This window comes from Bos indicus x Bos taurus, chromosome 7 (genome assembly GCF_003369695.1).
Source record: "Bos indicus x Bos taurus breed Angus x Brahman F1 hybrid chromosome 7, Bos_hybrid_MaternalHap_v2.0, whole genome shotgun sequence".
In the NCBI taxonomy this organism is placed as follows: domain Eukaryota; kingdom Metazoa; phylum Chordata; class Mammalia; order Artiodactyla; family Bovidae; genus Bos; species Bos indicus x Bos taurus.
Window position 1 is genome coordinate 101971679 of NC_040082.1, and position 26330 is coordinate 101998008.

Sequence of the window (26330 nt, forward strand, 5' to 3'; positions counted from 1 at the left end):
GAGAAAGTGAGAAATACATTTAAGGGAATAGATCTGATAGACAGAGTGCCTGATGAACTATGGACGTAGGTTCATGACATTGTACACGGCACAGGAATCAAGACCATCCCCATGGAAAAGAAATGCAAAAAAGCAAAATGGCTGTCTGAGGAGGCCTTAAAAATAGCTGTGAAAAGAAGAGAAGCGAAAAGCAAAGGAGAAAAAGAAAGATATTCCCATTTGAATGCAGAGTTCGAAAGAATAGCAAGGAGTGATAAGAAAGTCTTCCTTAGCAATTAATGCAAAGAAATAGATGAAAACAACAGAATGGGAAAGACTAGAAATCTCTTTGAGAAAATTAGAGATACCAAGGGAAAATTTCATGCAAAGATGAGCTTGATAAAGGACAGAAATGGTATGGACCTAACAGAAGCAGAAGATACTAAGAAGAGGTGTCAATAATACACAGAAGAACTGTACAAAAAAAAAAAGAGCTTCATGACAAAGATAATCACGATGGTGTGATCACTGACCTAGAGCCAGACATCCTGGAGTGTGAAGTCAAGTGGGCCTTAGAAAGCATCACTATGAACAAAGCTAGTGGTGGTGATGGAATTCCAGTTGAGCTATTTCAAATCCTGAAAGATGATGCTGTGAAAGTGCTGCACTCAAAATGCCAGCAAATTTGGAAAACTCAGCAGTGGCCACAAGACTGGAAAAGATGAGTTTTCATTCCAATCGCAAAGAAAGGCAATGCCAAAGAATGCTCAAACTACCACACAATTGCACTCATCTCATACACTAGTAAAGTAATGCTCAAAATTCTGCAAGCCAGGCTTCAGCAATATGTGAACTGTAGACGTCCAGATGTTTAAGCTGGTTTTAGGAAAGGCAGAGGAACCAGAGATCAAATTGCCAACATCTGCTGGATCATCAAAAAAGCAAGAGAGTTCCAGAAAAACATATATTTCTGCTTTATTGATTATACCAAAGCCTTTGACTGTGTGGATCACAATAAACTGTGGAAAATTCTTCAATAGATGGGAATACCAGACCACCTGACCTGCCTCTTGAGAAACCTACATGCAGGTCAAGAAGCAACAGTTAGAACTGGACATGGAGCAACAGACTGGTTCCAAATAGGAAAAGGAGTACTTCAAGGCTATATATTGTCATCCTGCTTATTTAACTTCTATGCAGAGTACATCATGAGAAACACTAGGCTGGAAGAAGCCACAGCTGGAATCAAGATTTCCAGGAGAAATATCAATAACCTCAGATATGCAGATGACACCACACTTAGTGGTGGAGTGGAACTAAAAGTGAAGAGGAACTAAAAAGCCTCTTGATGAAAGTGAAAGAGGAGAGTGAAAAAGTTGGCTTAAAGCTCAACATTCAGAAAACGAAGATCATGGCATCTGGTCCCATCACTTCATGAGAAATAGATGGGGAAACAGTAGAAACAGTGTCAGACTTTATTTTTGGGGCTCCAGAAGCTCTGCAGATGGTGGTTGCAGCCATGAAATTAAAAGACGCTTAATCCTTGGAAGGAAAGCTATGTCCAACCTAAATAGCATATTCAAAAGCAGAGGCATTACTTTGCCAACAAAGGTCCACCTAGTCAAGGCTATGGTTTTTCCAGTGGTCATGTATGGAAGTGAGAGTTGGATTGTGAAGAAAGCTGAGCGCCAAAGAATTGATCTTTTTGAACTGTGGTTTTGGAGAAGACTCTTGTGAGTCCCTTGGACTGCAAGGAGATCCAACCAGTCCATTCTAAAGCAGACCAGTCCTGAATGTTCATTGAAAGGACTGATGCTGAGGCTGAAACTCCAATACTTTGGCCACCTTATGCAAAGAGTTGACTCATTGGAAAAGACCCTGATGCTGGGAAGGATTGGGGGCAGGAGGAGAAGGGGATGACAGAGGATGAGATGGCTGGATGGCATCACCGACTCAACAGACAAGAGTTTGGGTAGACTCTGGGAGTTGGTTATGAACAGGGAGGCCTGGCGTGCTGTGATTCATGTGGTCTCAAAGAGTAGGACACAACTGAGTGACTGGACTGAACAGAACTGATAAGATGTCCCCCCACAAGTGAGAGGTTTTATTAATTGAGGTGAAGGGTTGGTCACTGTATTTTACATTTTGTCACTTTATTTTTGTTCTATTTGTACTTGAAACTTCTACTGCTACCTACTAACATGACTCTTTCTGTTGTTTTATGAAATATCTCCTCTTTCCTGATGTGTCACAAGTACACAAAGATGGTGAGTGAACAACATCAATTCATCCATTTCCCATGTCTTTCAAACTCAGGAGTCTCTTCCTTCCTCATGATCAGAGGATGATCCACAAGAGAGGCTGACATCCTGCCCAGTCATATGATTCAGATCCACCAGTTTTTCTGTAGCAACAGGAATGTCTGTCCACCTCTCCTAGTTTCCTAGAAAATAGTCACTTGTTACTATAGTTACCTGAAATAAGCTTGGGTAATGGAAGGACCATGGATGTTTTCCTCAAATATAAGAGCATATGATAAAAATAAAATGCTGTAGATTATTATAATTGCTCTTGGTTCTGTTCATTTGGATTATTGTATCAGTTAGCTGTTGCTGCATAACAAGCCATTCTATGTCAATTTGGGTACCATAATATCCTTACTATCCAATGAAGTTTTATTCTGGGGAGTTGTATTGATTTCTTTGTGTAGCTCATGAGTGTGTAGTCAGCCGTCAGTCTCTATACTGTGTTTTTAAGGCTCATCCATGATGTTAGTAAGGTTGTAGTGCTTTTTTGTCTTGAATTAATTTATCTTCAGTTTTCTATAGTTCTGTTAAGACTAGTCATATATTTACAGAAAAGAATGAATTTACCATGCGAATTACTTAAATTTAGTTTCACTGTCCCTACAACTATAAATAATACTTGGCTTTCTTCCCTGTTAGATGACATATCTCCTATCTTTGTTAAATGAGAACCAGCAATCTATGCTTACATCCTACCCTTAGCCATACACCATTGAATTATTTAAATTTAATTAAATAATCAGAGTATAATTGCACACAAAAAAGTGCATACTTAGAGTGCAAATTTTATAAATTAAAGGAGTTATACAAAAATTAAAGAGCATATTGCATGTTTCCACTTCTGTATAGTTGGATAGTATAATTTAAAGCATATCTTTAAATGCTTTGTTACATAATTATGAGAAATTCAGTTCCTTGAGCCTCAGTTTGCATATTTCTGAAGGTATTGTGGGGATACTAAGCCAAACTTCACGTGGATACTCTGAGAAATAAATGAAAGGTGTAGTTCATTTTTCAGTCCAAAGAAAACAAGGGTAAATGTTGTATCTGATTATCTGTGTGCTTGTATACATTTTTCTTTCAAACACAATCATACACACACATATACACATGTGGACACAACTGTTAATTCCTCTGTGTTAAAAGGAAACCTGAGAGTAATAGAAATGAAAACAATGAACATTTTGGGAGTTCACTGGTGATCAGATGGTTAAGAATCCGCCTTTCAATGCAGGGGACATGGTTTCCATCCCTAGTCAGGGAAGCAAGATCCCACATACCACGGGGCAACTAAACCCATGCACCACAACTAGAGCCCACAGGCTGCAACTAGAGAAACCTACAAGCAACAACTACTGAGATTGCTTGATCTCAAGTTCATGCACAGCAAATAGAGAAGCTTGCACACCACAGCAAAGAGCCTGTACACTGTAGAGACCCAAAAAAAAGGTTGAACATTAAAATTATCATGAAGCAGAAGAATGTAGAAATATAGACACAAAATTTTAAAGTACAATAGGTGACCTCAACTTGCATAATGCGTTCGTTTTCTACCATAATATCACAAGGCATCCTGGTCAGGCAATATTTACAATTACGTAATGCAGCCAAAGATGGAGAAGCTCTATACAGTCAGCAAAAACAAGACCAGGAGCTGACTGTGGCTCAGACCATCAACTCCTTATTGTCAAATTCAGACTGAAATTGAGGAAAGTAGGGAAACCCACTAGACCATTCAGGTATGACCTAAATCAAATCCCTTATGATTATACAGTAGAAGTGAGAAATAGATTTAAGGGCCTAGATCTGATAGATAGAGTGCCTGATGAGCTATGGAATGAGATTCATGACATTGTACAGAAGACAGGGATCAAGACCATCCCCATGGAAAAGAAATGCAAAAAAAAAAGCAAAATGGCTGTCTGGGGAGGCCTTACAAATAGCTGTGAAAAGAAGAGAAGTGAAAAGCAAAGGAGAAAAGAAAAGATATAAACATCTGAATGCAGAGTTCCAAAGAATAGCAAGAAGAGATAAGAAAGCCTTCTTCAGTGATCAATGCAAAGAAATAGAGGAAAACAACAGAATGGGAAAGACTAGAGATCTCTTCAAGAAAATCAGAGATACCAAAGGAACATTTCATGCAAAGATGGGCTCTATAAAGGACAGAAATGGTATGGACCTAACAGAAGCAGAAGATATTAAGAAGAGATGGCAAGAATACACAAAAGAACTGTACAAAAAAGATCTTCACGACCCAGATAATCACGATGGTGTAATCACTGACCTGGAGCCAGACATCCTGGAATGTGAAGCCAAGTGGGCCTTAGAAAGCATCACTAAGAACAAAGCTAGTGGAGGTGATGGAATACCAGTTGAGCTATTTCAAATCCTGAAAGATGATGCTGTGAAAGTGCTGCACTCAATATGCCAGCAAATTTGGAAAACTCAGCAGTGGCCACAGGACTGGAAAAGGTCAGTTTTTATTCCAATCCCAAAGAAAGGCAATGCCAGAGAATGCTCAAACTACCACACAATTGCACTCATCTCACACGCTAGTAAAGTAAGGCTTAAAATTCTGCAAGCCAGGCTTCATCAATATGTGAACCGTGAACTTCCTGATGTTCAAGCTGGTTTTAAAAAAGGCAGAGGAATCAGAGATCAAATTGCCAACATCCGTTGGATCATGGAAAAACCAAGAGAGTTCCAGAAAAACATCTATTTCTGCTTTATTGACCATGCCAAAGAATTTGACTGTGTGGATCACAATAAACTGTGGAAAATTCTGAAAGAGATGGGAATACCAGACCACCTGACCTGCCTCTTGAGAAATCTGTATGCAGGTCAGGAAGCAACAGTTAGAACTGGACATGGAACAACAGACTGGTTCCAAATAGGAAAAGGAGTTCGTCAAGGCTGTATATTGTCACCCTGTTTACTTAACTTCTATGCAGAGTACATCATGAGAAACGCTGGACTGGAAGAAACACAAGCTGGAATCAAGATTGCCGGGAGAAATATCAATAACCTCAGATATGCAGATGACACCATCCTTATGGCAGAAAGTGAAGAGGAACTCAAAAGCCTCTTGATGAAAGTGCAAGTGGAGAGTGAAAAAGTTGGCTTAAAGCTCAACATTCAGAAAACGAAGATCATGGCATCCGGTCCCATCACTTCATGGGAAATAGATGGGGAAACAGTGTCAGACTTTATTTTTCTGGGCTCCAAAATCACTGCAGATGGTGACTGCAGCCATGAAATTAAAAGACGCTTACTCCTTGGAAGGAAAGTTATGACCAACCTAGATAGCGTATTCAAAAGCAGAGACATTACTTTGCCAACAAAGGTTCATCTAGTCAAGGCTATGGTTTTTCCTGTGGTCATGTATGGATGTGAGTTGGACTGTGAAGAAGGCTGAGCACCAAAGAATTGATGCTTTTGAACTGTGGTGTTGGAGAAGACTCTTGAGAGTCCCTTGAACTGCATGGAGATCCAACCAGTCCATTCTGAAGGAGATCAGCCCTGGGATTTCTTTGGAAGAAATTATGCTAAAGCTGAAACTCTAGTACTTTGGCCACCTCATGTGAAGAGTTGACTCATTGGAAAAGACTCTGATGCTGGGAGGGCTTGGGGGTAAGAGGAGAAGGGGACAACAGAGGATGAGATGGCTGGATGGCATCAATGACTCGATGGACATGAGTCTGGGTGAACTCCGGGAGTTGGTGATGGACAGGGGAGGCCTGGCATGCTGAGATTCATGGGGTCACAAAGAGTTGGACACGACTGAGCGAATGATCTGATCTGAATGAGGAGTTCACTGTATCAGCTAATGAAGTGGAAGACCTTCAAATTGATTTAAATGATTTTTTTTTCCTATGTATGCTTTTCCACATAAAATGGCCTTATCCAGTCAGCTAGCTAATGAATAAATTGAGAAGTTTAAAATCAATTCTTGTAAACAAATTTTATTGAATAAATGTTTATATTAGATTCATGTTGCTGTTGTAAAATAATGCCAAATAAGTTGCTTAAAATAAGCAAATATATGGTTTTATAGTTCGGGTGTCAAAAGCTTTAAATGAGTCTTGCTGGTCTAATATCAAATGTTGGGGTGGCAGTAAAAGATGGCAGCATAGAAAGATCCTAAACTCACCACAACCCATGGACACCCCAAATCTACAGCTGCATGTGGATAAATTTCCTCAGAAAACTAGCTGAATATCTGTGCTGCTGTGCTGTGCTTAGTCACTCCGTTGTGCCCAACTCTTTGTGACCCCCATGGACTGTAACCTACCAGGCTTCTCTGTCCATGGGGATGCTCCAGACAAGAATACTGAAGTTGGTTGCATGCCCTCCTCCAGGGGATCTTCTCAACACATGGTCAAACCAAGGTCTCCTGCATTCGAGGCAGATTCTTTACCATCTGAGCCACCAGAGAAGCCCATGAATACTGGAGTGGGTAGCCTATCCCTTTCCTAAGGGATCTTCCTGACCCTGAAATCAAACTGGTGTCCCCTGCATTGCAGGCAGATTCTTTACCAGCTGAGCTATCAGGGAAGCCCCAGCTGGACATCTGCTCCACAAAAAAGGATAATAGGACCACATCCACATGGCAGAAGAGACAGAGAAGTAGTCTCTTCAAAAACCCCACCCCCAGCATAGTAACCCACAAATGGGCTGGATTTCACATTTACAGGGATCTTTTCCTGGTGACTCAAGATGGTAAAGAGTCTGCCTGCAGTGCGGAAGACCCATGTTCAATACCTGGACTGGGAAGATCCCCTGGAGAAAGAAATGGCAACCCACTCCAGTATTCTTGCCTGGGAAATCCCATGGACAGAGGAGCCTGGCAGACTACAGTCCATGGGGTCACGAAGAGTTGGACATGGCTGAGTGACTTCACTTTTTCAAGACAATAAGTTTGTGAAGTACATTTTATGTGTCAACCCTTGGAACCTGCACCAGAAAGAAAAGTCACCAAAATATGTGACAATAGGGTTATTTCCAGAAGACCCCAAAGTCAGTGTGGAAGGGAAAACTTGGGATAAAGTGCTAGAAGTTTCAACTCGAGAAGGCAGAAGAGTTCGTGAAGAAGGATTAGTATAAACAGGATTCACCTGACTTCTAACTTGGTCTCTTGGGAACAGAAAATCATTACGAGAAACTTCTCTCTAGACCAGTTCACTGGGAGAAATCACGTGCTTAAGGATGGAATAACAAGAGGGAAATGTCCCCAGTGACCAAATCTAGGCATCCATAAATATCTCACATGCTGCAGTCCTTCCGCTTCTGCCACCTCAGAGTAGAGGAGACATGCTCATTGCTTTTGGAGTCCTGCATCTGCAAAGGGGCTTTAGTTCCTCTTGTGTCTTGTCTGAGAACACAGCTTCAGACTCCATCATAAACCATCCTTAAGGAATTCAGACTTCCACACAAGATCTTCCTTTCAAAGAACCTAACTAGGTGGGTCTAAGGACTCACAAATACTTCAGGTAAGATTCAGAGAGAACGGAAGATGAAAAATTTTACCCAAGGTCACAAGAGATTCTCAGGAGACTAGTTCAGAGCCAAGACTTGGACATGTTTGTTTGTTGGTTGGCTAATTTATTTATAAGTACTTTATTAGTGGATTTTCAGGTGGCACAGTGGTAAAGAATCTGCCTGCCAGACTTTAATTATATTTCACTTAATTTTTTTATACTGCCATATGTAACCTAGTTTTGTTTCCAGCTCATTTTCAATTTTTTCCATATATGTGCACACATTTATGAAAACAAAAATGTGAACCAAGCAGAGGAGATTCTTGCTCATGTGGATATTATAATAGAGAAAACAGAACACAATAAAATAAATGCATGAATAACATAACATCCTCAGGGATAATTCTTCTGAAGAATAGAGACAGATAGTTGCAGCATATGCAGTATATTACAGAGTATGAGCTAGGGAGAACTTTGCACAAGGTATAAGGAGCAGAACCTGGACTAGTGTCAAAAAGGAAGCCTACTGGATATGTCCAAAAGGAAAAAAAAAAAATTACAGCCCAAGAGTAACAAAGAAGAATTACACAGAGAAAAATTAGAGAAAGGCCAACCTCATTCACTATTCGACCATATGAAAACTAGTGTGGTAAATAAATAGGAATAGGTACAGGATTAAAAACTAGATCAGGGACCTGACACTGATGACATGATGAAGCAAGTGGAGCAATAAAGGTCCAGTGGTCTGTGCTCCCTTGAATCCAAGGTACTTCAGCACCCAAACAGCTGCCTCTTCTCTCTGAAACCTGGCTCCTCAGTTGGGCTCTTTATTCGTATTGATTTTCCCTCATTAGTAGGAACTGCCCTTTTAAAAGTTTTCTTGCCTTTACTGCAGTGGACTCCAGACTTTTTGACTAAGTCCCAGAGTAAGATATGCATTTTACATCATGATCCTGGGGTGATCGCAAAGAATCAGACTCCACAACTGCACATGCACACTGGCATGTCTGTATAGACAAACATAGACAAACACACATATCCACACACAGACAGGTACCTACCCATGCATATGACTGAGCAAAGAGGGTCAGAAATGACTTTGTGTGTATCCTTACTGGTTATGATACACTCTGATACTTTTTGTGGGTTTCATTTATTATTTTCTATTTAATTTTTGCAAACCATAGTTCAAACCCCCAATGGGACCTAATCTGAGAACATGAAAACATTCCTCTTGCTTGTTCTCCATGCCTATTTTAGTATTCCCCTGCATCTTTTCTGTCTCTCATTGTCTTTTATTAGCAGCAATTTTTGTGAGGCCATATTCTTTCAAGTCTATGCAATATATATTGAATTAGTTACAGCTCCCCACTAAATCTGCTCGGAATGGGGTAGGGAAAAGGTGGTGAATGTGTATAACATTGCTGCATGTGTCAAGATTCTCACAGTCTAGCAGGGGAAAAAGACATGGGATTAAATAAAAGTTACAGAGAGAAGAATAGCCCGACCACAGTGCTGTGGGTGTGTGTGTGCATGTGTGAACTTGTGTACACCAAAATGTTCCCCTGAAAATACAGATGACAGAATGTCAACCAAATATGAAAACAAAAAGTGGATTGATTTTTGTGCTCAGGATTCCTTGGAGGTAAAATTAATAAGGTGCAAAGAACAACTTGTGAATTACAGACTCCCTGTGCCTTAGGGTCGGAGAGGGCAATGGCACCCCACTCCAGTACTCTTGCCTGGAGAATCCCAGAGACGGGGAAGCCTGGTGGGCTGCCGTCTATGGGGTTGCACAAAGTCGGACATGACTGAAGAGACTTAGCAGCAGCAGCAGCAGTACCTTAAGGTTGAGTAGCAGCAGGAAGGTCACTTCATTCCTTAGCATCCTCTGGCCCCCTCTCTCATCACCCTCCCTCTTGTATCTTCCCCTTGGGAAACTGGCTTCTTTGGAGCCTGAATATCTGAAACAGGTGTCTCCTTCAGGGCCTTTGCACCAGCCATTCCTTCTACCAGGCAGGCCTCTCTTCCTTGAGATCTCTGTTCAAATGTTACCTACTTTGCCAGCCTACCTGAACACCCAGTAAAGAATAATACCTCAGCCTCTCTCCATTATGCCCCCTTTTCCTTCATTTTACCTGTCACCATTTAACATGTTATATGATTTTATATTTGCTAGCATTATTTCTCCATCATCCAATTATAGGAACTTTTGTCTCTCAGCACACTCTACCTCTTGCCTTGAAGCTGGTAAGTTCTCAATTTATGAGTCCCAAAGGATTGACAAAAATCTCATTAAAAGTATGCAATACCTGAACTCTTGGGGAAATGGCTGCAAAAGAACAGGAATTTGTAATCAGAGATGGAACAGGGAATGCCCTGAAGGGGAAAGATTTCACACCAAAATTATAGGCATTGATTTCATGACTGCAAAATATAAATTGTATCATTTGACTATGCCAGTAATGCTCATTTTTGTGAAAAGTGGTCATATCATTTTGGGGGATTTAATTCCAGGTCATTCCCTCCACCACATGGAGCCAGAGAATGATACACATATTTCAGAATTTCTTCTTCTTGGACTATCAAATGAACCAGAACTTCAGCCCCTCATATTTGGGCTTTTCCTCACCATGTACCTGATCACTGTGTTTGGAAACCTGCTCATCTTCCTGGCCGTCAGCTCAGACTCCCACCTCCACACCCCCATGTACTTCTTCCTCTCCAACCTGTCCTTTGTAGACATCTGCTTCATCTCTACCACCATCCCAAAGATGATGTGGAATATCCAGATGCAGAGAAAAGTTATCACCTATGAAGGCTGCATCAACCAGATATACTTTTTACTACTCTTTGCAGGGTTGGATGACTTCCTCCTGACTGTGATGGCCTATGACCGGTTTGTGGCCATCTGCCACCCCCTGCACTACACAGTCATCATGAACTCCCGGCTCTGTGGACTGCTGGTTCTAGTGTCATGGATGATGAGTGCCCTGAATTCCTTGATACAAATCTTAATGATGTTGCGACTGTCCTTCTGTAGAGTCCCGGAGATCCCCAACTTTTTCTGTGAACTCAATCAGGTAGTCCGAAGTGCCTGTTCTGGCACTTTTCTTAATGATGTGATGGTGTATGTTGCAGCTGGGCTGCTGAGTGGTGGTCCTTTCATTGGTATTCTTTACTCTTACTCTAAGATAGTTTCCTCCATACGAGGAATCTCATCAGCTCAGGGGAAGTACAGAGCATTTTCCACCTGTGCATCTCACCTCTTAGTTGTCTCCTTATTTTATTGTACAATCCTAGGAGTGTACCTTAACCCTGCTGATGCACACTACTCACACTCAAGTGCAATAGCCTCAGTGATGTACACTGTGGTCACCCCAATGCTGAACCCCTTCATCTACAGTCTTCGGAATAAAGACATAAAAGAGGCTCTGAAAAGATTCATTGAGCAATAAAAGGACAAACTCTTCTGCAGCTAATAAGTGGATCCAGAAATTGCCATTCTTCCATTAGACTGTGAATATATAATTTGTCTTTTCTATTGCTTCCTTAATTTTACATTTTTTGACTTCAACTTCTGTTTATATGTAAATAATTCAGTTTATTAAGCTTTCCCATTTATTTCATTTTCCTGCTTTCACATATTTTCTTCCAAACTTATATCAGAAATATGTGCAAATTCCCTTTTATTTCTTGAGTCTATGTGAATTTCTTAAGAATGGTATCTTTTCAAGTGACACATATCATTTCAAGTTTTTTTTTCTTTTATTTTACTAAAAGAATAGTTAGAAGTTGTATTACTCATATTGAATAAGCTCTACTTGGCACCTTCACTATGTAATTTAAGTAACTCACTTTATCAGGTCTTTTCTTCTATCTCATACAGAAAAATGACTGAGAACCACTGACCTAGAGCAAGAGAACTAGAAAATTCTCATGTTCTAATCACCACACACACTTTACTCACTTAATAGCTTTGCTTTTTTTTTTTAATTTAATTTATTTATTTTAATTGGAGGCAATTACAATATTGTAGTGGTTTTTGCCATACACTGACATGAATCAGCTATGCGTGTACCTGTGTTCCCCATCCTGAACCCCCCTCCCACCTCCCTCCCCATCCCATCCCTCTGGGTCATCCCAGTACACCAGCCCTGAGCACCCTGTCTCATGCATTGAACCTGGACTGGTGATCTATTTCACATATGATAATATACATGTCTCACTGCTATTCTCTCAAATCATCCCACCCTTGCCTTCTTCCACAGAGTCCAAAAGTCTGTTCTTCACATCTGTGTCTCTTTTGCTGTCTCGCATTCAGGGTTATCATTACCATCTTTCTAAATTCCGTATATATGCGTTAGTATACTGTATTGGTGTTTTTCCTTCTGGCTTACTTCACTCTGTATAACAGGCTCCAGTTTCATCTACCTAATTAGAACTGATTCAAATGTATTCTTTTTAATGGCTGAGAAATATTCCATTGTGTATATGTACCACAGCTTTCTTATCCATTCATCTGCTGATGGACATCTAGGTTGCGTACATGTCCTGACTATTATAAACAGTGCTGTGATGAACTTTGGGGTACACATGTCTCTTTCCCTTCGGGTTTCCTCAGTGTGTATGCTCAGCAGTGGGATTGCTGGGTCATAAGGCAGTTCTATTTCCAGTTTTTTAAGGAATCTCCACACTGTTCTCCAGAGTGGCTGTACTAGTTTGCATTCCCATCAACAGTGTAAGAGGGTTCCTTTTTCTCCACACCCTCTCCAGCATATATTGTTTGTAGATTTTTGGATAGAAGCCATTCTGACCAGTGTGAGATGATACCTCATAGTGGTTTTGATTTGCATTTCCCTGATAATCAGTTTAATCACCTCACTCTTCTGAACCACAATTTTTCAAATTTAGAATGAAGCTTATAATTGTATATCCTCATAAGATGTTCTGTTGCAAAGTAGCAAATGAGACAACAGATATAAGATGCTAAGCTCAGTCCATGGTGCATTAAAAGATCCATGTGGATCTCTTATCATTACCAAGTATTTTTATGATTAAAAGACTGAACCCAGCTTTTCACTTGTGTTAAACCTGAAAACACCTCATTGATGTGTCAAAAGTGTTTTGAAGTCAGGGATTATTTTACCTATGGTTTCAGAGCAAAGGAACACAGCTCTATCCCTTATTGAAGAGGAAATAATAATTTTCTGGAGATATCAGGAGCTGCATTCCCATCACAAAATAGTGCTTTTGAAACCCAAGGAACCTAGTCCAGACAGGTTCCTCAGACTTAGATTTGGAGGACACTTTGACTCAGGGTTGCAAAACGTGTCACTGTTAGAACTCTGGGATACAGGATTGTTCATGGAGTAGTAATAAGAATTTGGATAGACTTGACTTCTAACGTGGTCTCCTGGGAATGACCAATCAGCTGAAAAAATTCCATTCTGTCCAGACTAGTTCCCCTGAGGAAATGATGTGTTTGAAGATTGAGGTAATAGTGGAAAATGTGCTGAACACGTATAATGAGCAGATAAAGCAAATACACAGAGCTATAAATATCTCCACTGCTGCAGTGTCTGAGCAGCTCCACCTTGAGCTGAACGGGGCATGGTTTTGCATTTGGATTCTTAAGTATGGTTCAGAGACCCACGCTTCACTCTTTCCTTCTTTCCTGTCTGGATTCAGAGCTTCAGTCTCCACCATCAACCCTTCAGGAGGAATTTGGACTTCCATACAGAGACCTCCTCTCAGACTTCCTATCTGGGTGAGTCTGAAAGCCCAGCAGGAGAAAGTCAGAGAGGATGAAACCCAAAAACATTTACCTGAGGTCACCTGAAAGACCAAACTGCTGGTCCAGAGACAAGGTTGTCTTAATAATCCGTAATCAATTTGTTTCATATGTAAAAAAGACAAGTGCCTATTGCATTCAGCAACTCAAGAATTGTTGATAATTATGTGATGGGAATGAAAACCTAGTTAGGGGAGACTCAAGAAGAAATGGCAGGCACAGTGGTGTCAGTAAAATTCGAACATTTCCAAGGAGATTTGCAGTTTAAGAGAGTAGGGAAACATACTATTTGGTCAAGAGTGGCTTGCAGTGAAGTGATGACATCTTATGTATTTATTTTTGATTTTTGAGATGGGGTATATTTGAGCATGTTCTATATTCATAAGGAAGATACAGATCAATGGAATAGCTACTACCCAGAAGCTTACAGTTCTTAAGACACATTTCATAGAATCTTTTCTCACATTGAGTATTCACTTGAAAAAAAATGTATTTAGTATACAGAGTCACATTATGCTAAAAGGCTTAATTTTGCATTAGGTTCATTACCTGGGAGGCTGGATATATTTGGGGGGTGATTAATCATTTGCTTCTCTATTACATATTATCTATACACATTGTTTCATATACTGGCATTCGAGTGTTATTGTTCCTTTCTTTTTTGCTCTATCATTTCCTCTGTAATTTTATTCATACCTCTATGAAGGCAACGGAATGTATAAAGCAGGTGAGGTATCTGATGATTTGGATCTACCATTTTAATGGAGAAATATTTCAGAATAAAATAATGCATATATTGCAAAGTGTCATCAGATACAAATCACATGAAGGAAGGGATAGGTTCTGTGGTGTTTATAGGATTTTGTAGGGTATATTATGAGGAGTTTATCACAGGTGGGACAAGTCTCAGAAACAGAAGTAGAGTGTGACCAAGGGGTTTTCCACCCCCCCCCCAAAAAAAAAATCAAAGCGCAGGATTAAAAAAGAAAAATGCCACTTAAGAAAAATGATAGAGGGCTTACATACTGGCTCAGTAGTGAAGAATCCACCTGCCAATGTAGGAGACATGGTCCAATCCCTGATCCAGGAAGATCCCACATGCTGTGGAGCAACTAGGTCTGTGCACCACAACTATTGAGACCGTGATCTAGAGCCCAGGAGGTGCAACTACTCAAGCCCACACACCCTAGAGCCTGGACTCTGCAACGGGAAGTCACAGCAATGAGAAAGCTGCACCACAACTAGAGAGCAGCCCTTGCTCGTTGCATCTAGAGCAAAGTCCACACAGCAATGTAGACCCAACACAACCAAAATTAAATAAAAAGAAGTGTTGATATATGGCAAAACCAATACAATATTGTAAAGTTAAAAAAATAAAATAAAATTTATAAAAAAGAAAAATAGAAAAAAGCAGAAAAATAAATAAATAAAATAAAAAGAAAGAAAAGCAATAGAAGGGAAAGTCTCATTCACTACAGGACCATATGAAAATAAGTGTGGACAAATACACAGGAATAAATATGGAATAAAGAATTGACCGAGGGCCTGATGTGGATGCTGTAGTGAGGCACTGGAGGAATAGAAGTACAGTCAGTGTGTGGGCCCTTGAGTCTGAGGTCACTTCAGCCCACACTGCCGTCTGGTCCTTCTGCAACCTGCTCTTGCCTTGGCCTCTGTTTATACTGTTCCTCCCTTGGCAGGGACTGGGCTCTTATAAATGTCTTCTTGCATTTATTGAAGTGTATAAGAAACTTTTTTGACTCTGTCCCAGCTAAGATATGCCTTTTACATGTGATCCAACCATACCTGCATGCACGGGCATGAGCATACACAAACACAGGCATCTGAACAAAGAGAATCAGAAAAATCCTACTGTATATGATGCAGTCTGACATTTTAATTTTGCATTTTTTTCTACCCTATTTTATTCTTACAAACTACATAGTCTGAACCTCTAATAGGTGTGAATCTCAGAATATGGGAAATGTTTCTCCAGCATATCTTTTAAAGCTCTGTTAATGTTTCCCTGGTCCTTTTTGGCGATTTCTATGAGAACATGTCTTTTTCATTCCTTCATGCAGTATGTATTTATTCAAGTACTGCTCACAACTAAACAAAATCTAAGGGGTTGAAGAGTATGGCACTTACAGTCTAGCAGAGAATAACAGATGCAGAATTAATTAAAACCTCATAATGATAACCCTGTAGCTAAATGACTGTAAGTGAAATTCTCTGTTTTCTGTGCACATGTTTTAAAAAGAGAAGAATTCATGAAAGAGATGATCTGAAAAAGAAGATGGTGTTTTGGAGATAGGGAGGGGTGAAAATTCCAAATGGAGTTGTTGATTCCCTAAGGAGGTGCATATCAGCTCTGAGTCTTGAGCCTGTGGCATCAAGTGAAGCTGTGACTCAAGCTGAATATTCATGAGATTGATGTGAGTGAAGGCAGCACAAGGCTGAAGTGGTGGTTAGTCACGGAGAGTCAGGGTAGGATTTGAAGCTGTGGAATTTGGGGCTCGTTTCACAGTGGGGAGTCACAGGGAGAGGAGGAAGTCAGGGAGTTGGTTGTTTTGAAACACAGCTGTTCCCTCTGACTAGCACACACTTCTACCCAGAGAGACTCATGTCTCCTTCTTTCTCTTTCTTGAAGTCTCTGATCAAATGTTTTCCAGGCTACCTGAATACCCAGTAAAAAAAAATAATACCCTCATCAACTCTCTTCTTTACATTTGATCTATTTTCCTTTACAGCACTTGTCAACATATGATCATTTGTAAGAGTTTTTAAATTTTTTCCTTATATTTTTTCTCCACCATTGAATTACATGATCTGTTGTCTCTCAGCACCCTCTCCTCTTTCTCCAGAATTCAGTAGGTCTTAAATTTGTATTCCCTCAAATGCATGACAAAATCCCTCATTACGAATGTAGAATACTTGACTACTGGGGGAAAAAGCTGACTGTAAGATAGGCTTTCCTATTTGGAGATGGCACAGGAGATTGGCTTGAAGGGGAAATTTCTGTACAAAGTCATGTATATTTTTTGAATGCAAAATATAAATGTTAGAGTTCACTATGTTTACAATGCCAATTTTTGAAAAACTAGTCATGCTATTTTTTGTTTCCAGGAAGTCATTTGCATCACATGGAACCCAGGAATGAGACACCAATTTCAGAATTTATTCTCCTGGGATTATCAAATGAACTAGAACTGCAGCTCCTCATATTTGGACTTTTCCTCTCCATGTACCTGATCACTGTGATTGGAAACCTGCTCATCATCCTGGCTGTCAGCTCAGACTCCCACCTCCACACCCCCATGTACTTCTTCCTCTCCAAGCTGTCCTTTGTAGACATCTGCTTCATCTCCACCACCATCCCAAAGATGTTGAAGAACATAAGGACACAGAATAAAGTAATAACCTATGAAGGCTGCATCATCCAGATGCATTTTTTCATACTTTTTGCGACGTTGGATGCATTCCTCTTGACTGTGATGGCCTATGACCGCTTTCTGGCCATCTGCCACCCATTCCACTACACAGTCATCATGAAATCCCAGGTCTGTGGACTGCTGGTTCTGCTCTCCTGGATCATGAGTGCTCTGAATTCCTTGATACAAAGCATAATGGTGTTGTGGCTGGCTTTCTGTACAGACTTGGAAATCCCCCACTTTTTCTGTGAAGTTAATCAAGTGGTTCAACTTGCTTGTTCTGACACTTTTCTTAATGACATGTTGATGTATTTTGCAACTGGGGTGTATGGTGGCATTTCCCTCACTGGAATTCTTTACTCATATTCTAAGATAGTTTCCTCTATACTAGGAATTTCATCTGCTCGGGGGAAGTATAAAGCATTTTCCACCTGTGCCTCTCACCTCTCAGTTGTCTCTTTACTCTTTTGTACAGTCCTGGGAGTATATCTTAGCTCTGCTGCTACTCACAGCTCACAATCAAGTGCTGTTTCCTCGGTGATGTACACTGTGGTCACACCCATGCTGAACCTCTTCATCTACAGTCAGAGGAATAAAGACATAAAGAGGGCGCTGAAAAGGATCATTGGGATGGCAGCTATATAAGGACCAGTTTTATCGGGGCTGAAGAAATGCCTGTGATTTTAGGGCTCAAAACTTCAGAACCCAATTCTTTGATCAGGTTGCTGAAGTAGAACTTGATCTTTCTATTTCCCCAAATTTCCATTTCTTTGAATTCAAGGCCTCTACATTATATTACCAAATGAAATTATATACTGGGGAATTGTACCAACTTCTATTGTGCTCGCCATGAGTGTGTAGTCAGCTGTAAATCTCTCTATATAAGCCTCTGAATGCAGAGTTCCAAAGAATAGAAAGAGGAGATAAGAAAGCCTTCTTCAGCAATCAACGCAAGAAATAGAGGAAAACAACAGAATGTGAAAGACTAGATATCTCTTCAAGAAAATTAGAGATACCAAGGGAACATTTCATGCAAAGATGGGCTCGATAAAGGACAGAAATGCTATGGACCTAACAGAAGCAGAAGATACTAAGAAGAGGCGGCAAAAATACACAGAAGAACTGTACAAAAAATATCTTCATGACCTAGATAATCACAATGGTGTGATCACTGACCTAGAGGCAGACATCCTGGAATGTGAAGTCAAGTGGGCCTTTGAAAGCATCACTACGAACAAAGCTAGTGGAGGTGATGGAATACCAGTTGAGCTATTTGAAATCCTGAAAGATGATGATAGCAGGAAGTGTTGCACTCAATATGCCAGCAAATTTGGAAAACTCAGCAGTGGCCACAGGACTGGAAAAGGTCCATTTTCATTCCAGTCCCAAAGAAAGGCAATGCCACAGAATGCTCAAACTACTGCACAATTGCACTCATATCACATGCTAGTAAAGTAATGCTCAAAATTCTCCAAACCAGCCTTCAGCAATACGTGAACCCTGAACTTCCTGATGTTCAAGCTGGTTTTAGAAAAGGCAGAGGAACCAGAGATCAAATTGCCAACATCTGCTGGATCATGGAAAAAGCAAGAGTTCCAGAAAAACATCTATTTCTGCTTTATTGACTACGCCAAAGCCTTTGACTGTGTGGATCACAATAAACTGTGGAAAATTCTGAAAGAGATGGGAATACCAGACCACCTGACCTGCCTCTTGAGAAATCTGTATGCAGGTCAGGAAGCAACAGTTAGAACTGGACATGGAACAACAGACTGGTTCCAAATAGGAAAAGGAGTACATCAAAGCTATATATTGTCACCCTGCTTATTTAACTTATATGCAGAGTACATCATGAGAAATGCTGGACTAGAAGAAGCACAAGCTGGAAACAAGATTTCCAACAGAAATATCAATAACCTCAGATATGCAGATAACACCACCCTTATGGCAGAAACTGAAGAGGAACTAAAAAGCCTCTTGATGAAAGTGAAGGTGGAGAGTGAAAAAGTTGTTTTAAAGCTCAACATTCAGAAAACGAAGATCATGGCATCCGGTCCCATCACTTCATGGGAAATAGATGGGGAAACAGTGAAAATAGTGTCAGACTTTATCTTGGAGGGCTCCAAAATCCCTGCAGATGGTGATTGCAGCCATGAAATTAAAAGACGCTTACTTCTTGGAAGGAAAGTTATGACCAATCTAGATAGCATATTCAAAAGCAGAGACATTACTTTGCCAACAAAGGTCCGTCTAGTCAAGGCTATGGTTTTCCCTTGGTCATGTATGGATGTGAGAGTTGGACTGTGAAGAAGGCTGAGCGCCGAAGATTTGATACTTTTGAACTGTGGTGTTGGAGAAGACTCTTGAGAGTCCCTTGAACTGCAAAGACATCCAACCAGTCCATTCTGAAGGAGATCAGCCTTGGGATTTCTTTGGAAGGAATAATGCTAAAGCTGAAACTCAAGTACTTTGGCCACCTCATGCAAAGAGTTGATTCATTGGGAAAGACCCTGATGCTGGGAGGGATTGGGGGCAGGAGGAGAAGGGGACGACGGAGGATGAGATGGCTGGATGGCATCACTGGCTCGATGGACGTGAGTCTGAGTGAACTCCGGGAGTTGGTGATAGACAGGGAGGCCTGGCGTGCTGCGATTCATGGGGTCACAAAGAGTTGGACAGGACTGAGTGACTGAACTGAACTGAATTGAAGTGATGTTGAGGAAGGATGCCATGCTGTTTTGTCTTGAATCGGTTTATGGTTATTTTTGTATCTATGCTGATCTATTTACAGAAAAAAAATGAGTTTTTCACGCGAATTACTTGTATTTAATTTCAGCATTTATTTATCCATAAATGATGTTTGACTTCCTTCCCAGTTAGCAGACAACTCTCGAGGAGGAGCTAAGATGGCGGAGGAGTAGGACAGGGAGAACACTTTCTCCCCCACAAATTCATCAAAAGAATATTTAAACGCTGAGTAAATTGCACAAAACAACTTCTGAATGCCGACAGAGGACATCAGGCACCCAGAAAAGCAAACCAAGTCTTTGAAAGGAGGTAGGAAAAAATATAAAAGACAAAAAAAGAGACAAAAGAGGGAGGGACAGAGTTCCGTCCTGGGAAGGGAGTCTTAAAAAGAGAGAAGTTTCCAAACACCAGGAAACCCTCTCACTGCTGAATCTGTGCCACACCTTGGAAGCACAGAGGGCAACATAACAGGGAGGAAAAATAAATAAACAATTAAAACCCGCAGATTGCGAGCCCTACGGTAACTCCCCCAGAGGAAAAGCAGTGCAGACGCCTGCACATGCCACTAGCAAGCGGGGGCTGGGCAGGGAGGCGTGGCACGGGCTGCATCGCATAGAGTAAGGAACTGGCCTGAATACCCTGAGCGCTATCTGAGCGAAATAATTTGGGCTAGCAAACCAGACTGTGGGATATCTACCACGCGAAAAGCCAGCCCTAACCTAAGACACTGCCAGGCCCATGCACGGAACAAAGGACTGAACAGAGATAGCCAGCTACAGACCATCCCCCTATGATGACAGGCAGCCAGAGCCGGAAGGGGGCAATCGCAGCCCCAGAGAAACATTATCTATAAAACTGTAAGCAGGCTCCATTGCTAACTAAAACTTCTTGGGGGTCTGGACGGTCAACATCTGCCTGAGAAGGTGCACCAGTTGTACACCTAGATAACCAAGTGGCGGGGATGCAATAAGTCACAGCAATCACGCTTGCCAAACACCTCATCACCTGAGCTGCTCGGACCTGGGAAGGGCACAAAACGCAGGCCCAACCGAGTCTGTGCCTCTGAGGACTACCTGAGTGCCAGAACCTGAGCGGCTTGGACCTGGGAGGTGCAGGCAGCCCAGGGCCAGCCACAGAATGTTCCCGGTGGAGCAACCTAGAGCCTGAGCAGTGATGGCAGGGAGGCTACACGTGCCATGAATGGGGGAAGACCCAGTGTGGCTGAGGCACTGCAAGCACATGCCAGTGTTATTTGTTTGCAGCATCACTCCCTCCCTCCCTCCCCACAGCGCGACTGAACAAGTGAGCCTAAAAATAAATAAATAAATAAAGTGTCCTCCACCGTCCCCTTTGTGTCAGGGCGGAAACCAGACACTGAAGAGACCAGCAAACAGAAGAAGCTATAACAGAGGCAACTGCCTTGGAAGCTACAGGCAATAGATTAAAACCCTGTGGTTACTACCAACTACATAGGAAGGGGCCTATAGATCTTGAGAAATATAAGTCGGACCAAGGAACTAGCCAAAAATGAACTGAACCCACAATACTCACAACAAAACCTGAGAAACTCCTAGATATAATTTTACTATTTTTACGATCATTCTTTCTTTTTTTTTTTTTAATTTTTTAAAAAAAATTTACGTCCTCTATTATTCCTTTAATTTTCACTTTTATAACCTATTACTTTGCAAAAAAAAAAAAAAAGACCCTATTTTTTTAAAGCAAACTTCATATATACATTTTTAATAATTTTTTTGACCTTGTTTTGTTTTTTTTTTTTTTTTTCTTCTTTTCTTTAACATTGTATTTTTGAAATTCCAAACTCTAGATTTTTAATTTTAGCTTTTTGGTATTTGTTATCAGTTTTGTACCTATAGTTTTTTAATAATTTCTGTGACTTTTTTTTTCTCTGTTTCTTTCTCTTCTTCTTTTATATAACATTGTATATCTTTTTTTTCTCTCTCTTTTTTTTTCTTTGTTTATATTTTTTTTTCAATTTTAATTTAAAAAAATTATACATGTGTTCCCCATCCTGAACCCTCCTCCCTCCTCCCTCCCCATACCATCCCTCTGGGTCGTCCCAGTGCACCAGCCCTGAAATTCCAAACTCTACCCTAGATTTTTAGTTTATGCTTTTTGGTATTTGTTATCAATTTTATACCTGTATTTTCTTTATAATCTTTGTGACTTTTTGTTTTTGTTTGTTTGTTTTTCTCTCTTTCTTTTTCTTCTTCTTTTTTTATTGAAATTCCAAACGATACTCTAGATTTTTAACTTTTGCTTTTTGGTATTAGTTATCAATTTTGTACCTATATTTTCTTTATAATTTTTGCGACCTTGTTTGTTTTTGTTTGTTCGTTTTTTCTCTCTTTCTTTTCCTTCTTCTTTTCTTTAACATCGTATTTTTGAAATTCCAAACTCTACTTTAGATGTTTAATTTTTGCTTTTATGTATTTGTTACCAATTCTGTGCCTTTAAGAACCCAATCTTCAGGACCCATTTTTCACTAGGGAGCGAGATTACTGTCTTGACTGCTCTCTCTCCCTTTGGTCTCTCCTTTTTCTCCACCAGGTCACCTGTGTCTCCTCCCTAACCCCTCTCTACTCTACCCAACTCTGTGAATTTCTGTGTGTTCCAGCGGTGGAGAACACTTAGGGAACTGATTACTGGCTGGATCTGTTTCCCTCCTTTTCATTCCCCCCTTTTATCCTCCTGGCCACCTCTGTCTCCTTCCTCCTTCTTCTCTTCTCTGTATAACTCTCTAAACATCTCTGAGTGGTCCAGTTGTGGAGTGCACATAAGGAAGTGATTACTGGCTAGCCCACTCTCTCCACTATTGATTCCACCTCATCTCATTCGGGTCACCTCTAACTCCCTCCTCCCTCTTCTCTTCTCCATGTAATGGTGTGAACCTCTCTGGGTGACCCTCACAGTAGAGAAACTTTTCATCTTTAACGTAGATGTTTTATCAATGGTGCTGTAAAGAAGGAGAAGTTATGAAACTACTGTAAAAATAAGACCGATAACAGGAAGCAGGAGGCTTAAGTCGAAACCCTGACTCCAGGGAACTCCTGACTCCAAGGAACATTAATTGACAGGAGCTCATCAAACGCCTCCATACCCACACTGAACCAAGCACCACACAAGGGCAAACAAGTTCTAGGGCAAGACATACCAAGCAAATTCTCCAGCAAAAAAGGAACACAGCCCAGAGCTCCAAGATACAGGCTGCCCAAAGTCACCTCAAAACCATAGACATCTCATAACTCATTACTGGACACTTCATTGCACTCCAGAGAGAAGAAATCCAGCTCCACCTACCAGAACACCGACACAAGCTTCGCTAACCAGGAAACCTTGACAAGCCACCTGTACAAACCCACACACAGCAAGGAAATGCCACAATAAAGAGAACTCCACAAACTGTCAGAATACAAAAAGGACACCCCAAACTCAGCAATTTAAACAAGATGAAGAGACAGAGGTATAGCCAGCAGATAAAGGAACAGGATAAATGCCCACCAAACCAAACAAAAGAGGAAGAGACAGGAGATCTACGTGATAAAGAATTCCAAATCATGATAGTGAAATTGATCCAAAATCTTGAAATCAAAATGGAATCACAGATAAATAGCCTGGAGACAAGGATTGGAAGATGCAAGAAAGGTTTAACAAGGACTTAGTAGAAATAAAAAAGAGTCAATATATAATGAATAATGCAATAAATGAGATCAAAAACAGTCTGGAGGCAACAAATAGTAGAATAACAGAGGCAGGAGATAGGATTAGTGAATTAGAAGATAGAATGGTAGAAATAAAAGAATCAGAGAGGAAAAAAGAAAAACAAATTAAAAGAAATGAGGACAATCTCAGAGACCTGAAGGACAACATTAAATACTACAACATTCGGGGAGAGGAGCCAAGATGGCGGAGGAGTAGGACGGAGAGAACACTTTCTCCCCCACAAATTCATCAAAAGAACATTTAAACGTCGAGTAAATTCCACAAAACAACTTCTGAATGCCGGCAGAGGACATCAGGCACCCAGAAAAGCAACCCAACTCTTCGAAAGGAGGTAGGAAAAAATATTAAAAACAAAAAAAAAAGAGACAAAAGAGGGAGGGACGGAGTTCCGTCCCGGGAAGGGAATCTTAAAAAGAGAGAAGTTTCCAAACATCAGGAAACCTTCTCACTGCCGAATCTGTGCCGAGCTTTGGAAGCACAGAGGGCAACATAACAGGGAGAAGAAATAAATAAACAATTTAAAACTCACAGATTGCGAGCCCTACAGTAACTCCCCCAGCAGAGAAGCAGCGCAGACGCCTGCATCCGCCATTAGCAAGCCGGGGCTGGGCAGGGAGGCGCGGCGTGGGCTGCATCGCTGAGAGTAAGAATCTGGCCTGAATACCCTGAGCGCTATCTGAGCGAAATAATTTGGGCTAGCAAACCAGACTGTGGGATACCTACCACGCGAAAAGCCAGCCCTAACCTAAGACCGCCAGGCCCGCGCACAAAACAAAGGACTGAACAGAGATAGCCGGCTGCAGACCTTCCCCCTCCGGTGACAGGCAGCCAGAGCCGGAAGGGGGCAATCGCAGCCCCAGAGAGACATTATCTATAAAATTGTAAGCAGGCTTCTTTGCTAACTAAAACTTCTTGGGGGTCTGGACAGTCAACATCTGCCTGAGAAGGTGCGCCGGTTTTACATCCAGATAACCGAGTGGCGGGGAGGCGATAAGTCGCAGCATTGGCGCTCGCCTGGGAAGAGCAAATTGGCGCTCGGACCTGGGAAGAGCACAAAACGCAGGCCCAACTGAGTCTGTGCCTCTGAGGACTACCCGAGTGCCTGAACCTGAGCGGCTTGGACCTGGGAGGTGCATGCAGCCCAGGGCCAGCCTCGGATTGTTCCCGGCGGAACAACCTAGAGTCCGAGCAGTGTGGACAGGGAGGCTACACGCGCCGTGAGCAGGGGCAGACCCAGGGTGGCTGAGGCACTGCGAGCCCACGCCAGTGTTACTTGTTTGCAGCATCCCTCCCTTCCTCCCCACAGCGCGACTGAACAAGTAAGCCTAAAAAAAAAAAAAAAGTGTCCTCCACCGTGCCCTTTGAGTCAGGGCGGAAACCAGATACTGAAGAGACTAGCAAACAGAAGAAGATATAACAGAGGGAAACGCCTTGGAAGCTACAGGCAATAGATCAAAACCCTGTGGTTACTACGGACTACATAGGAAGGGGCCTATAGATCTTGAGAAATATAAATCTGACCAAGGAACTAGCCAAAAATGAACTGAACCCACAACACCCACAAAAAAAAAAAAAACAAAAAAGTCCTAGATATATTTTTATTATTTTTACGATCATTCTTTCTTTTTTTTTTTTTTAATTAAAAAAAAAAAAATTAAGTCCTCTATTGTTCCTTTAATTTTCACTTTTATAACCTATTACTTTGCAAAAAAAAAAAAAAGACCCTATTTTTTTCTTCTTCAGCAAACTTCATATATATATATTTTATAATTTTTTGACCTTGGTTTTTTTTTTTTTTTTTTTTTTTGGTCTTTGTTTTTTTCTTCTTTTCTTTAACATTGTATTTTTGAAATTCCAAACTCTACTCTAGATTTTTAATTTTCGCTTTTTGGTATATGTTATCAATTTTGTACCTATAGTTTTTTTTTATATAATTTCTGTGACTTTTTTTTTTTTTTCTTCTTCTCTGTTTCTTTCTCTTCTTCTTTTATATAACATTGTATATCTGAAATTCCAAACTTTACTCTAGATTTTTAATTTATGCTTTTTGGTATTTGATATCAATTTTGTACCTGTATTTTCTTTATAATTTCTGTGACATTGTTCGTATTTGTTTGTTTGTTTTCTCTCTTTATTTTTCTTCTTCTTCTTCTTCTTTTTTTTTTTTTAAACATTGTATTTTTGAAATTCCAAACTCTACTCTAGATTTTTAATTTTTGCTTTCTGGTATTAGTTATCAATTTTGTACCTGTACTTTCTTTATAATTTTCGCGACCTTGTTTGTTTTTGTTTGTTCGTTTTTTCTCTCTTTCTTTTCCTTCTTCTTTTCTTTAACATCGTATTTTTGAAATTCCAAACTCTACTCTAGATTTTTAATTTTCGCTTTCTGGTATTAGTTATCAATTTTGTACCTGTACTTTCTTTATAATTTTCGCGACCTTGTTTGTTTTTGTTTGTTCGTTTTTTCTCTCTTTCTTTTCCTTCTTCTTTTCTTTAACGTCGTATTTTTGAAATTCCAAACTCTACTCTAGATTTTTAATTTTTGCTTTTATGTATTTGTTACCAATTTTGTACCTTTAAGGACCCAATCTTCAGGACCCATTTTTCACTAGGGAGTGAGATTACTGGCTTGACTGCTCTCTCTCCCTTTGGACCCTCCTTTTTCTCCACCAGGTCGCCTGTGTCTCCTCCCTAACCCCTCTCTACTCTACCCAACTCTGTGAATTTCTGTGTGTTCCAGACGGTGGAGAACACTTAGGGAACTGATTACTGGCTGGATCTGTCTCCCTCCTTTTCATTCCCCCCTTTTATCCTTCTGGCCACCTCAGTTACCTTCCTCCTTCTCTTCTCT

General features: G+C 40.7%; 2 protein-coding genes across 2 annotated transcripts; both read left to right on the forward strand.

Moving 5' to 3' along the window:
- The first annotated feature begins 10296 nt into the window (after positions 1–10296).
- Positions 10297–11220, forward strand: LOC113896662 (olfactory receptor 7A17-like). The gene has a single exon (XM_027548875.1). The coding sequence runs from the start codon at positions 10297–10299 to the stop codon at positions 11218–11220; it is 924 nt and encodes a 307-aa protein (XP_027404676.1).
- Positions 11221–16699: 5479 nt separating this feature from the next.
- LOC113896470 (olfactory receptor 7A17-like) lies at positions 16700–17632 on the forward strand. Its single transcript, XM_027548641.1, has one exon. The coding sequence runs from the start codon at positions 16700–16702 to the stop codon at positions 17630–17632; it is 933 nt and encodes a 310-aa protein (XP_027404442.1).
- The last annotated feature ends 8698 nt before the right edge of the window (positions 17633–26330 follow it).